The following is a 14,688-nucleotide window of genomic DNA, read 5'->3' on the forward strand; positions in this document are numbered from 1 at the left end:
TTGAGGGAGGTCAGATTATGAATGTGCACACAAAGGTCTATGCAATATTGATTTGTCTCTAATAATTTGCTCAGGCTTTAGAAGCTTTTGATTAATTTAACTTGATGTGATGTCATTATGTCCCTACGAGTCACGAGTCCTATAGTGGCATATTTTCCTTTTTTTCCCTCTGAAACAGACAGATTATTTTGTGATTCGGTATAATCACTGAATCAGGTGCTGCAGGGCAAAGCTATTGGCTTTGTCACAACATTTGTAACGTTGATTTGAACGACCACCAGAAAATGCATATAAAACCACAGTCTCCGTTAAACTGTAATATTGTCCAAAAAGGTCCAAACAATAGCTCTGGCTACGTCAAGTATTTGCAAAAACAACAGAGATTCCATGAACACATGTCAGAGTTCATAAGGAAATATACCATGCAAATAGCCAAGTATTCTGTCTTCTAAAAAAATAAAGAAATCACTCTGCTTTCGCTAGTTTCTAGGAATCCACAATATTCACCATTAAACCGACTATTATACAATAGAGCGCTTGAATTGTATTTTGGTATTGCGAAAAAACTTCAAGAGGGCAACGAAAAATGTAAAGCACCATGAGCTGGTAAAACTTAAAAATACCCAGAAGTAACTAACGTCAAGTTTTTCTCGTTCTGGAGAAGTTCACATTTTGAAATTATATTACACAATGGGCCGATACGGATACTCAGTTCTTTTCCTAAAAGAAAAAGGTTCCATCTCGCTATCTTTGGTAAATATATAACGAGTTAATAATTATTAATACACATGTGGATTTGCAGGCAGATAGTTAATTTACGTCATATGAACGTGACCCGGACCTGGAGGGTGACGTACGTCCCGGATGTGGATGCGACTCATGCATGCGTTTCTGAAACACGCTACGGATAATATTGCAATCGCTAGCTAGTGTAGAGCTATGGAAAGTGGCTAGCCAGAGGGCTAGCTAAATGGGATCTGATAACCAACCAACCAACCCTCCAAACAAAAGACAACATCTGGATGTACAACTGCATTTTACTGGAGCTGGGTTATTGCTGGGAACTATTAGCAATGCTATTTTAAATACCATGCTCAAAGCGTCGTCGGGCACAGATTCAATACGATATCATTAGCGAGCGAAGTATTTTGTTTTGATATTGATAATATAGTTACAAATTATACATTTGTGTGGATTAACATTACAAATTGAGGTAATTCAACACTCTTGTTGTATAGCCATCACTAACACGTAAATATGTTGTCTTATTCGTTGTTATCTTAAAGTATTAAACTCCAGACATTTTGTTTTGATAGTTTTTTTTTTTTTTTTTTTGCACGTTCGCTGATTATACGGTTTAAGGAATATTCTGTCCTTGCCGGAGTGCTGGCACCTCCGGCGTGCAAAACTTTCTCAACTGACTGTAACCAACCAAGCATTGATTCTGTGTTTGATGATGATTACATAATAAACCATTGTAGCTAATGTTTTGGATAGCCTGAGTTCTTCATTTCTAACCTCGTCAGTGTTTGCTTGCTGGACAATTTTAACTAGCTAGGTAATGTCCAATGTTCTAATGCTAATTGTGTTGATAGTCGCCCCTACGTGTCGTAACGCGGTAAAAGTTTGGCTGTGGTTTGCTGTACTGCCACTGCAGTTAACTTTATATATAGGTATCATGTCGTGAAGTAAGCTCGAATAAACAACATATTACGGTGACGATTAGTTCAAATGTGAAACTATGATTAGCGTTAGAATATAATATCGGTAGCTAGCTGTGGTGTTTTAATTTTGCCTGGCTGCTAACGTTATTGTTATTGCACTGGACGCCAGATATCTGACGTTAGCTTCCGTCTCTTACTGGATTTATCATTTGCAACAAATACAAAGGGAGGCGACGACCGTTTTACTTTGTGTACAAGCTAACCCAACTAGCTGTATTCTAAATAGTAAGCTGCTAGTTAATTTCACGTTGCCACATGAAACCAATGCCTACAGCTTGCTAACCTTGGTTGGTAGTCTTTCTGACAGCCTTAATGCTAAGCGTTGCAGGTTCTAGCTAACACTTGTTCAAGACGAACACGAGGCGTTGTTTTATCAGAATAATGCTTGGCTTATCAGCTAGCTGATCACTAAACTGGTGGCCAAATCAGCCTTAAACGATATTCAATTCGAATAAAAAATGTCAAACAAAGCTGTTTTGTTGGAGTGCGGCTAACGTAGGCTCTTGCAAATAAAAAAGAAGAAAATCCCTCTAGCAAGCTAGTTACACACTCAGCATGTTATCCATTGCTATAAAATGAACTGCTGAACACTTAAAAGATTGCATAGTATGCCTATAATAAGTGTTATTTCTTAATTAAAATAGTTTATGTTTGCAACGTTTTGAAGCTGTTTCAAAAAAAAAAAAAAAAAAAAAATTATACCCTTGTGGTTGAGCACAGTCTTGACAACTGCACTTCACTATTCGTTTCGTCCTGACTTTTTGCTACGCAATAGAATAACATTAGACTGAGCAGAAACGCGTGAAAGAAATTCTTGATACAGTAACTATAGCGCGCGGTTTGGAGGTCATAACCGTATTTGAGAAAGCAATTCTAATATTCCTTTACACATTCTTTTCTGTTTCAGTGGAACATTGGCAGCTGCAGCGTTAAAGACATCGATATGTAAAAGGTAGCTAGCTGGGAGGCTGTACATACACATTCTTAGTATTTCGGCGAGCACATGGGCTGAAACCTCGGCCGAATGAAAGCTCAAAATTGACAAAAGTCCTCATAATTAGCTACATTCAGTATCACGGATATTTGCGCTGTCATTTCAGTGCCTGTGGTAGCTGGCTAGTTTTTTATCCTCACGTTTTTTTTTCGCTCAGTCCTTTATGTATTTATTTATTTATATTTTTCACATTGGATTGTCACTTCCAGATCCCCTGTTTAACCTGCACATCGAGCCGAGTTGGACTTGGGCGAGACTTGTTTTAATGTCAGTTTCTTCTTTCTGTAGTGTACTGTACTAGCTACTGGATTCATTTTATGTAAACCTCCTGTTGCATAATGATGCGCTGAGAGAGAATAGGTTTAAATGCAAAGTGGAATCTTGCGAGTCGGGTCATCTGTGGATTTTGAGGAAGATCTGAAATAGTGATTAGATCCCCCCTCCTTATCAGTGCGAGACCTGGCGTCTTCTGACCGCAATTTGTTTCCATGTTTTTAGGTTTGTGTGATTTTGCTAAAATGCATCACCAACAGCGAATGGCTGCCTTAGGGACAGACAAAGAACTCAGCGACTTATTGGATTTCAGTGCGGTAAGCAATTGTTATACATTTTATATCCTGAGAAGAAAAGAAAAAAGACCTGTCGGTTAATGTTTACATTTTGCTATCGTATAGCGACACTTATTGTCCTGTTAATTTGATCTACGGTAATTTTAAAAGTGTTTCTTTGCTCTCTTCGTCTATTATTTGTTTATTATTTGATTTAAGAACGCTTAAACAAATGTAGTTTGAACTGTGAAGTGTTTTCCAAAACATGTATAGAGTAATATGATATTGCATTAGTAATTTTGTTGTCTTATAGATGCGAAACAGCGATTTGAAAATGTTCCCAACATCAATGGTAGTATATCCTACTTTCAAGTATTTTTCTTGTTCTGTTCTTTGATAGATTATCAAATGCTGATATATTTGACAACAGACATTTGCACATCTTGTTATTTTTTTGCTGAAATTTGTCTGAGATAAACAATTAATCCCAACATTGTCCTGATGAAAGTAAAACGGCATGCTGGACTGCCATTTAGATTAAGGAAATGGTCGGTGTTTTTAAATTGTAGGCTATGCCACAGTCCAGAGTTGTGTAGCTTCTACGTTTGTTGTGTTTAAATGTCCTTCTTCTAAATAAGCTATTATTTTGAATTCCCTCCGACTAAACCCATGAAAAAGTAGCTTGACCGTGGCAAATATTTGTCTTCTGAGGAATGGTTTTCGGAAGTTTGGACAGGAAATGTTCCCTTCGGCCATGTTTTACAAAATCAATGCTGTCTGTCAACTTTGTATGAAAAATATCGAACTTGTATATCACAGACTCACAGAATTGCAAACTTAACGGTCGAAGTGTACAGTATATGGATTTATAGGGACAGTATTAACCGCTATATAGATGTTAGCAATGGCTTTTCTTGTCAATGCAGTTCATTCTTTTATCCCATCATTAAGGGTAGCCTACAATGCCAAATTGCTAGGTGGTTGATACAGGATTTCTGAGCCTGCATTAGTTGAAGGGAAGCATGTTCGATGTGGCTTTACGATAAGGTGAATTATGTACTTATTTATACGTGTACGGTTTTGTGAATAAGAAAATACTGTTTTACGTTTGAATTAATTAAAAACTAAAAACAATTTCTAAGTGTGTGTAACACCAGAAGTATCGCTTTAGTTTGATGTGAAATATCTAGAAATGCAGAAGTATTGCACCAAATAGAAAACAATAAAAATTATGTTTTAGATAATAATTTTTGTTAAGAATAAGTACGTCTCTTTTAAAGTTCTGTTTGTTTTCTTTTAGATGTTTTCTCCCCCCGTAAGCAGTGGAAAAAACGGACCAACATCTCTCGGAAGTGGACATTTCTCAGGCTCAAGTATGTCGATCTGTTTGATTCACAATTACTAAGGGGAACTACAGTAATTTATTAAAATGTATATGTTCAAACAGCCTATGTAGCGGATTTTTTTTGTATAAATTCTATATGCTATTAATTAATTAATTGGCTTATTTAAGACTAGCAGTATCGTAAAATGCTTGTTTGATTTGTCTACAGTGTGTTTAACTACATTTAAATGTTAAACTCCCTTCCTAAAATTTGTTGACGAAAAGTTGCGCCTTCTGTTTTGATGGATTATGGTGAGAGTGGTTTTGCCTGTGCAGAAGAGCAATAGACAGGGGTTGTCTGGATCTCTGGCTTGCCTCTTACTAGCCACGGTGTGAATATGTTAATGAGCTAAACTGACCACATGAACTTTTACATTTGAGGCCACTAATCTCCTACGGTTTCATATTCTGTTGTAAGTGGCAGCAGACTCATTGTTAATGTATCACCTGAAGTGTACCGTGAGACAGTGCGCAATAATACAACTGCTCAACTGCATTTTTTCTTCTTCTGTCAACTCGAAAAGAAAGATCATGTTAAATGGTTTGTTTACGAATATTATGCAATTGCTCTGCTGTGTCTGACTCTTTCTGTCCTTGCTACCCACTAGATTAGCCAATTATTTCATGATATTAGACGGTTATTTGTATTTATTCATAATGTCTGTTTTTACACATGGACCTACCTTTATGGTTTTATTTTGTGAAATGCATTTTATTGATTTTTTTAATTCAATTATCCACATTTTTATTCAATTATCCAAATTTTAATAATTGATGAATTTTTGGAGCTAATATTTCTTGCTCACAATGTGCTCTGTACTTTTCTGTTTCTTTTTCATGAAGAATCCTAATCTGTCCAAAAGTATGGAATAGGTATTTCCTGTCTTTCTGACTTTGAATTAGCAGTCTTTGTGTTCGTGTGAATTTAGCTTATTATACTGCTTAATAATAATAATAATAATAATAATAATAATAATAATAACAATAATAATAATACTTGTTATTATTATTATTATTATTATTATTATTATTATTATTATTCTGTATTTTGCCAAACAGAGTAATTGGCCTTAAATAATCCTAGTCCAGATGGGACTTGATCAATAATCTTGCTGACCAGTGTTCAACTCTGTTGTCACGGGGGGTTTGAGTGGGTCGGAAGTTTTTCACCCCCCCCAGTTATGTTGTGTGTTGTTGCTGTGCTTTGTGCTGTAAAGCTGATATGTGGGAGGATAGGTGTGCTCTGCCAGGCCAAATGAATGACACTGCCCAAATATTCCTGGTGAATAATCAACAATAATCAACTATTGAATCAGCAAAACTGTTTAAATGTTTCTCAGTAAAGGATAGCAGAAAAAACAATAACAAAAAAAAAACAAGTTCCTCTTAAAATATCCCTTTTGTATTCTAATATCTGGTGTGTCTGTTTTTATTTTTTCCCCTTGTGTAATGTTTTGCTTCATCTTCCTCCACGTCCTGCATGTCCCCATTGCATTGTGGGTTTACGCTGTTAGACAGGGGGCGAGCAATTTCTTGCGCCCCTTCTCTTTGTAGCTTGTAGCTGGCAGTCAAGAAAAGAATATTTTTCGCAGTGTGAACTGGCAAAAAAAAAAAAAAAAAATTTAAACACAAAAATATATGTGTAGGCCTGTGCTGTTTTAAAAAAAAATGTATTCATCAATTCGTGTCGAAAGATCAGCCCATGAGGTGGTCGCAAAATCCATCTCCTGGCGTTTATTTATTTTCGTTTGGGAAGAGAATGGCTGCGCTGCTCACGAGCCGCAGAGCTCAGTTCCGCCTCTGCCAGCGTTTAGCGGTTGAGAAATTTGGGCGAAGGCAGATAGGCTCATCGCATGCCATACTTTTGTCTTCTTAATCGGCATAGCTTATTAAGTCACAGTTCAGAGTAAGAATGTTTTAATAATATCCTGCTCCATTTGATGTACTTGAACACAGACAGATAAAGTCCTCCACACAAGCCTGACTGTTCCCTGCCTCTATTCATTCCAATCTGTTTTGGTCATGCTTGTCAGTCAAAATGTACTGATTGCATTCAAAATAAAGATGAAGCGAGGGAACCAGTGACTTAATACTTAATTTCCCCCCCCCACTATCCCTCGCTTCCGAGAGTGTTTATTTGTCTTGTTCCCAGTAAGCAGAACGACTACAAAAAGCTGTGCTGTAATTGTGCATTGGATTACCAGTTAATGGGCGTTTTAGCAATAATAGCAATATTATGAGTGCTATTAATACTAATAATTGCACTAATAATAATGATGATAATTTCAGGGTTGTGTCTAAGTCTCGTCTTTTGTGGAGCCTTTCCTGACGGGTTCAATTAGACAAATTTCCGGGGATCCTCTTTAATTCTCTTCCAAGGGGTTTCCTTTTTAATTTATGTGGATTTCAGCGTGCTTAACACCTTCTGAAAGAACTGTGATTTGAAGTGAAACGTCGTATTTTTGTAGTGAGCCTCGTCTCTACCTGGCTGGATGTTTGTGTGCCACAGACTAAGCTTCTGTATTAGGGAGGGTGACTCTACCTCATTAAAGGCGTATCAGTGGTGGCTGAAAATGATCCACTGTGGCAGAGGGAGGTGACTCTTATTGTGTGTTGAGGGCCCTGGGTGGGTGGGGGGGGGTGTGCGGATGGAGTAATGAATTGTCATCCATGGTAGTTTTTTAGGATTTGATCCTCATAGTCATGGTCAATTAGCTAATGTCTGGTAGGACCAGATAGAATATTGGGCCCCTCAGTCGAGGTCCAACTTTGCTGTTCATGTGATATCTTCACTCGAGTCCTTTTGTGTAACACACTTGTTAGCTTTTTCCTTCCATGGATTCTGCCCTTGACAATGGCTCCCGGACTGCCGAGAGCCCACTCCAGGCTCTGTCAGCCTCTGAGCTTCCAGCCTCTCTGTTCCGGAAGGATGGTGGTGCCTCTTCTCCAAAAGCAGAAGATGAGCACTTGGGTGGTATAAAACCACATACAGGAATGACATTCTCTGACATTATTGCCTGATGTAGCGAAACAGGTTTATTTAATATATGTCTTCCCTGACTCAATAGCAAATTAGTTCCGGATTAAAGATTTAAGGTATAGCCTGAGAGTATCTGCAGAGTTTACTGGGAAGTCAGTCAACCAGAAATACTGTATTTATTTTGCGAAATAAGGAAAATAAGCATTGACCTACCTTGTTAGAAGAAGAGATTTAGTGTTAAATGATAACGTTAAAGGGAAAAACAGGCTACGTTTGGTAAAGCCGTGGCTGTTTTTGTGCTGAACGGGCTTGGCTGGACGAGGCCTCGATTGGCCCGGTGCCCTCCGCTCTGCCATTGTCAGACTGGCCTGTGCTGGGAAAGCAACAATGAGCCTGCTCTATACCGTGCTCTATACCATGTCTCTGTGTGAGGCTTGAGTTTGAAAATCACACGTGTTTTATGCGCCTAGGATGGACTATGGAGAATGGTGTAATGGAAATTATTTATGGAAACAGGTAGACTCTTGCAGGCAGAAAGTTTTAGGTGTTCTCTTTGTGTTGTGGTATTCAAGCGTGTCTGTGTAGTGTCACAGGTAACAAGCTCTTGTTGGGATGACGGTGGACCTTTATTTTTATCAGGGGTAAGATGCAGAAAAATCCACAAAGAAGTGTGAGAAAAACAAGACTGTTCTTTTCACCAAGTGGAGCTCCTCAGTAAACAGCAACGGGAGAGAGTATGATCTGCGATATTGCATGAGAAAAAAAAAATGTTAGCGGCAGTAGGAGGGTTTTGGCTGGATCCTGACTGAACAGTCCAGTGGAGCACTCGTACCTGCTGCTGTTTTCATGTTGTTTCTCATGTGTCTCAGCCCTCGGTGTTTTGAAAGAATTTATGATTTGCGTTGATAGACGCACCTGTTCATACGGAGCTAAAGCAAGTCCCGAAGCATAATTAGCCTTTTGAAAATAAAGAAAATGGGGGGGAAAAAAAGAACGTCAGCCTTGTTTGTAATTAACTCGATGGGCGAGCAGCACACTGTGAAATGCAGACCTTGAATTAAAGCGCCGAACTTGGTGGGGAATTGTCATGTGCACTGCAAAGGCACAACCCCTGAATAAGATCCCTGTTTCAAATGACAGCAATAATTGGAATGTGAAGGGATTTGATTCAAGAGTGGGATATGAGTGGAGCGTTCAGCTTTCACGTTGCCACCTTCCATGCTGTGCCGAGCCTATTTTAAGGTCCTGGGAAAAGATGCCGTTCCCAGGTTGCGATTATTTAAAGCACAGATGTGATAATATCATGTGGTATAGACCGAAGCGCAGGTATATTCTTTTGCCGCGTTGGGTTGAAAGACGGAGGTGGGTGGGGGTGGGGTAGGGGGTGTGGGGTGGTGGGCGGGACACAATGCCCCTTAATTCATACTCTCTTTACCGGATATGTGTGAGAACGTTTGGGTGACAATCAGGACTCTGTTGTAGAAAAGGTAACTCGCGTGAGGGAGTATGGGAAATGGATTCTGTTGTGAATGCTCTGAACATTGTCTGCTGGGCTATAGATTTGAAGTGAATTAAGGTCTAAATGTCTTTTATGTGGGATGTGCAAAAGAAGAAAGGAGTAGTCGTCTGTTTATCAACTGCCAGCTTGAGCGAATTGAAATACAGGAGTTTAAGATGACAGAGTATCTTAACGATGGCAGCTTTTGGTAAAGCAAAACTGACACAAACAAGCAGGTTATTTATCAAAGGCCAAATACATTGTATTATTCATTTTGTAGGGTCCAGTTTAGGATTCATACCATGTTTATCACTGCTTGATCTGATGACAGATGAGGAATTATTTAAGCAGTGTGAGCTTATGATTTTTATAATTTACCACTCTCCTTCTTCTGTTTTTTTTTGTTTATTTTGTGAGCAGGCAGTTTGTGCAGTATTGGGGTAAATTTATTACATCAGACGTGGTTTTTGCAAACTGGACTTTTTTCACGGTTGGTCATTTCCAACACTTTGTTGGATGCGCTGAAATTCATAAAGAAATAGATGACCTAGACAAATTTTACCCACAATGCAATTTTATTATTTTTTTAAATGACAGCTTTACTGTCGCTTTTGTATGTATTCCACAGAGGACAAACAAAGTGAACGCAGTAACCCACAGTGTGGGGTTCGACACAGAATATAAACCGATGTCCTCGTTTTATGAAAGAGATGGGGCGCTGGATTCAGGGCGCACAATGCCGTTTGAAATAGAACAGTGTAAAAATGCTCCCTCAAAATGGACTCTTCAGCATTTTCCCAGGGAAACGGTGCGGCAGTCTCCAAACGGACGAAACGGCGCGGAGGCAGCGTGGCAGAGGCAGCCTTCGCCCGGGTCTAGCCCAGATTGGGCACAGAGGGGCACGGCGCTGCACTGCCTGCCCGGCGCCGGCTCTTTGTTTTTCGCTTCACGTACCTCTGGCTGTTCCTGTGGCCCAGGTGCACTGGGCCCGGGCTGGAAAACACTCCCGCCTCCCTGCCCGTAAATCTGCTGGAACACCCCTAGAGCCATCTGCTCCAGACACGAGCCAGGAAGCGAAGAGTTAATGGGGTAGTGGCGAGGGGGAGAGGGGAGGGGAATAGAACAGGCTTTTTTTTGGGGGGGTTGGGGGGTTGGGGGGGGGGACGGGACGTGGGAGGGTTTCAAGGAGGTGGTCCCCTTCTTCTTTTTACACATTTTAATTGGCCGCTGTTCTCCCCCCCCTCCAATTTGGTCAATTATGAAAGATTTTTCAGCGTGTTTCAGATATTGGTGTGAAAATTGTGACATGGTAATAATAAAAAGGCAACCAGGTGGTAAATATGGGATTGGGGTTGGGGGGGGGAGGTGAGCCACAAATACCTGCAAACTACCCTTGGTGAATCTCAAATCCTGCCTCCCCTAAAATGGCAGCTAACAATTAATACCTGAGGTGCTTCAGCAATGTGATCATCTGGTGGCAGATATTTATCTGCAGACATTTTCTGTGTCTGAGGGAAAAAAATAAAGAGTCGAATTCACAGATAAGATTTAAAACAAGGGCTGCTGAGGATGGACCAATGCATGTCTGCTTCTGCGTGTGTGTGTGTGTGTGCGAGTGCGTGCGTGTGTTTGTGTGTATGTGTGCGTTCGTGTGTATGTGTGTTCGTGTGTGCGTGCTTGTGAGTTGTGTTTGGGGCCATTTTTCACAGTCATCTGAAGGGAATGGTAGCGCTGATCTCTGTGGAAGAAGGTGTGTGCTCTGCTTTCAGAACCTTTGGCCCTGCTTTTTTCCCCTTCGCTCTGCTCTGTCTGGGCCGGGGTAGGAGACAGACACATGGAAGGTGTTTCCCGTTCTGGTAAAATCAGATGCGTGGAGCGCAGTCTTCGTACGCATTTTTTCCTAAACCGGTCGCTAGCGCACAAAGCGCGCTGTGTGATGTCAGACGAATGACCCGGCGTGCGCGTTCGCCAGCGGACGGTCACCCGGGGCGACTGCCTGTCAGACTCCCCGCAACGGCGAGGGGGCCCCGGGGCCTGGCGGACAAACCCGCGCGCTGCTTTTTCTCCCGCCGCTCGTCGGCAAGTCGACGTCTGGCTCCGTCTCCGGCACCTTTGTGTGCGATGCTGCGCTGATCTTTTCCCCCCACGCTCCTCTCCGTCAGGACTTGGAACATCGCTCCTGTGGCAGACCGGCTTCCTCTTGCCCTCTGTCCGTGCGATGTGCCCGCGTCTTTCCGCATTCTTTCCTTATTTTTCATGTTGTTTGCTTTTGTTTCGATGCGAAGGAAATCCATTCTTTAGTTTGGATTTTTTCTGTTAGGCCGAGCTAAAGATGTAGCTGTGAGTTTTTTTCCCCACTAATTAGTTTTTTTTCCAGCTACTGTGTGCTTTACGTGCATCTCCCAACAGCTTGAAGCAATTACAGCTTAAATTATCCAATAAATATGCATTTATGAAGTTTTCTCTTTGCTTTATGTGTTAAAAGGCATCATGTGTAAAATCGGCCAAGCCACCAATTTGAGTTTTAAACTGTTTTGAAAGAAAGCAAATTGCTTCAGTGTTTTACAGAAGGAATAGCAGGTGATGCTGAGGCTAACCAGTTTCTTCAGGCTTGTTTGTTGAGAGTGAAAAGCGCCTTTATTTCACAGCCAGTATTGTCCTTCAGAACAGAAGTGGAAGACTGAGTTGTTTGTGTTGGTTGTCGGTGGAATTAGGCTGTATATCACTTCACTATTCAAAAACCTATGAAGGAGACTGAGAAGAATTGGGCAAACCCAGGGAAAGTGCACGGTTGGGCATGCAAAGTACTTATCTGTCATTATTGTGATCTTCAATAGGAAGTACCTTCTTCATTAAAAGAAAAAGGTTGAAGGTTCATATTTTAAGAGCGTGACCGGAGGTTACCTTCAAGGCATCAACGGCTAGAGAATTAGATGAGAGAAGTGGTGATCTTTGTTTTTTTAATGCTTTGAAAACAATGGCTTGATTCCGTTTTCGATACCAGACTTAGAGACGTGGTAATATAAGTAGAACAGCATATAATTATGATTATAAAAATAGCAAACTTGTGCTAACTATCGCCACTAAGTCTAAACCTTAATAGCTATGCAACTTACAGTCTACAAGCCAAAACTGCAGCTGCCCTAATGACAATAATTTGCCTTAATGTGGCTGAAAGAAAAAGTGAGGTGTGACTTCTGACCTTTGTGGCTGAACACATTGTTACTATCAGCAAATACACAAGAGCTATTCCAAAACACTGCCAGACCCATGTTTGGAGCAGGGTGCATGTTGCTTTCCTTTTTGGTGTTCAGTCATTGTGTTGGTGCACAAGGCAGTTTGAGCATGTGTGCAGTCTATGTGTGTTTAGCGATTTGTCCTGAACACATAAAGTTTACCTCAAGGTGTGTGTGTGTGTGTGCACGTGTGCACATGTGCGTATTTGTGTGTGTTTGTGTTTGTGTGTGTGTGTGCGCACATGCGTGCGTGTGTGTGTGTGTGTGCGTGTGTGTGTGTGAGTGCATGTGTATATGTGTGTGTGTGTGTGTGGACTTCCAGTCATTTGGCAGTGCAGAGTGGGACAGTGGAATGTAACCAGAGCTTCAGCGAAGCCATTCCCACAGAACGGTTCTCACATGAAAGGCTTTTGTCTGGCCCCAATATAGGAACAGCACGGGCATTTTTTTTTTTTTTTTTAGTTTTGCAGGTGTTCAGCATCGAGTAATAAAACAAACCCGCCATTTAGTCTGTGTAGTTCCAGCCATGCACTGTCTGGGTGGGGTCTTGCTCTTTTTTTTCTTTTTTTTTTAAACAGCAGCAATGAATCGTGGGGCCCCCCTGGCTTCCTCTGGCTCGGAAGGCTGTGATTGGATGGCGGGAGGGAACGCATGGCTAATGTGAAAAACAGAACGATGGGACCTGCTCAGTGTAAACTTGTTCCCTGGAGTTGCGTGCTGTAGCAGGACCAGGGGGGAGCGTTTCTTCTGTCCTGTTTCCATTGACAAATGGCTCGCATGCATTCGCTGAATTAAAAACAAAGTTTTTGCTTTTATTCATTACAATGCAGCCAGACCGAATTTGGAGGCTTGCTGAAATGGCGCTGCATAAAATAAACATCTGTAAAGTGATATGACCACTGGAATTACTTTTTTGGAAATCGGTTGTTGTATGATTGAATTGACCCTTTGCATTGAGCCTGCTATGTCAGTGTCAGCTGAATTTTATTGACTATATATCTATATCTATATCTATATATATATATATATATATATATATATATATATATCTTTGGCCTGGTTATTTTTATTCTTGACTTTAATGTGTGTAAGAAGTGTATAAAGGGCAGAACTTTCTGGAAAAGGTATCTGTGGATTCCACTGGTTACTGAGTTGCTCACTGTGAGAATATGTGACTTCTGACCTCTTCAAATTTTTCTGCAAAGCCTTCTGGAATAGCATTGGTATAGATCACTCAGCCTGTCATAGGTCCAGAAAAGTCTTAAGAAGTTGCACAGGTTTTCAGTGTTTGGGGGGGGGTCTAGATCTTCCACAGCACGCCCATTCATGATTTCTAACGTATATGGGAGAATTGCATGCATGCACATGTGAAATGAATTAAGGGCAGCGAGGCGGTCTTTGGGGGTGCGAGCCTCCCTCTGCTCTCTCGCTGAAACCGCCTGTTTCCAGTCGAGTGTCATGTCGGACGCTGGCGATGAGAGCGTCCCATCTGGCTTTGCGGGCCTTCAGGTGCCGCGGTGTGCCGTGCTTTCCGCCCGCTTCATTTATTTCCCCGCAGTCGTGATTTGTAGGGTCCTACGGATCCCCTGTCACATCCTGGGTGTCCGTGGAAACAGGTGCACAGGTGACTAATTGCGCTGCGATTATTGTGCCGCCGCCGCGCGCATATTTCTTTGATGGGCCCAATATGTAACGGACGGCGAAAACACAGCTCCCCAAACGCGCTGCTCTTATCAAGTGCCTTTCGCTGAAACGTCCTCAGAATGATTTAGAGAGTGTGGTTGCATTCTCTTAAGGGTGGCAGAATTAACCATCTTTCGCGCTTAAAAAAAAAAAAAAATACAACTGTGAACAAGCTGCATTGCTGCTTTATAATGCTCAGAGCCTCATTTGCAGTTCATAGAAGATTTTTTAACAGTATAAATTGTTTTCACGTTGTTAAACTGGCGCAAATTAACATGCAGGAAATGTTTACCTGTTTTCCCAGGCAATTGCTTTCTCACTTGCGCTCATGTTTTGATATTCCCTTAAAAACACGAAGATGAAGGCTGTTTGTTTTTGCTCATTTGGTGCCCCTCTCCTCGAGCAGCTGAGGCTTGCTCCCAGAGAGAGAGAGAGAGAGAGAGAGAGAGAGAGGGCTGGAAGTGCCAAACACAATGAGCCCGGCCCGGACGGAGGGACGCACGGACGGACGGACGGACGGCCTTGTTCTCTCAGCGCGGCCATTACTGGGCGGAAACCGGGCCGGTCCCTTCCGCCGGCCTTAGAGGAGTGGTGCGGAGCGCGCGCCCGCGCAGCCGGGGGGTCTCGGCGCGGAAGCGCTG

At 41.6% G+C, this 14,688-nt stretch overlaps 1 protein-coding gene across 19 annotated transcripts in view; it reads left to right on the forward strand.

Annotated features, from left to right (window-relative positions):
• The first annotated feature begins 874 nt into the window (after positions 1 to 874).
• Positions 875 to 14,688, forward strand: part of LOC118213237 (transcription factor 4-like) — a 169,888-nt gene continuing 156,074 nt past the window's right edge. For 3 of the 19 annotated variants that reach the window (XM_035392036.1, XM_035392045.1, XM_035392050.1), the window contains exons 1-3: positions 3,006 to 3,308; positions 3,580 to 3,618; positions 4,567 to 4,639. In XM_035392036.1, coding sequence (XP_035247927.1) covers positions 3,207 to 3,308; positions 3,580 to 3,618; positions 4,567 to 4,639 — 214 coding nt within the window. In that variant the 5' untranslated portion in view covers positions 3,006 to 3,206. The other 16 variants (XM_035392041.1, XM_035392059.1, XM_035392061.1 and 13 more) reach the window with 10 other exon arrangements.

The sequence above is a fragment of the Anguilla anguilla genome, chromosome 14 (assembly GCF_013347855.1).
Source record: "Anguilla anguilla isolate fAngAng1 chromosome 14, fAngAng1.pri, whole genome shotgun sequence".
In the NCBI taxonomy this organism is placed as follows: Eukaryota; Metazoa; Chordata; class Actinopteri; order Anguilliformes; family Anguillidae; genus Anguilla; species Anguilla anguilla.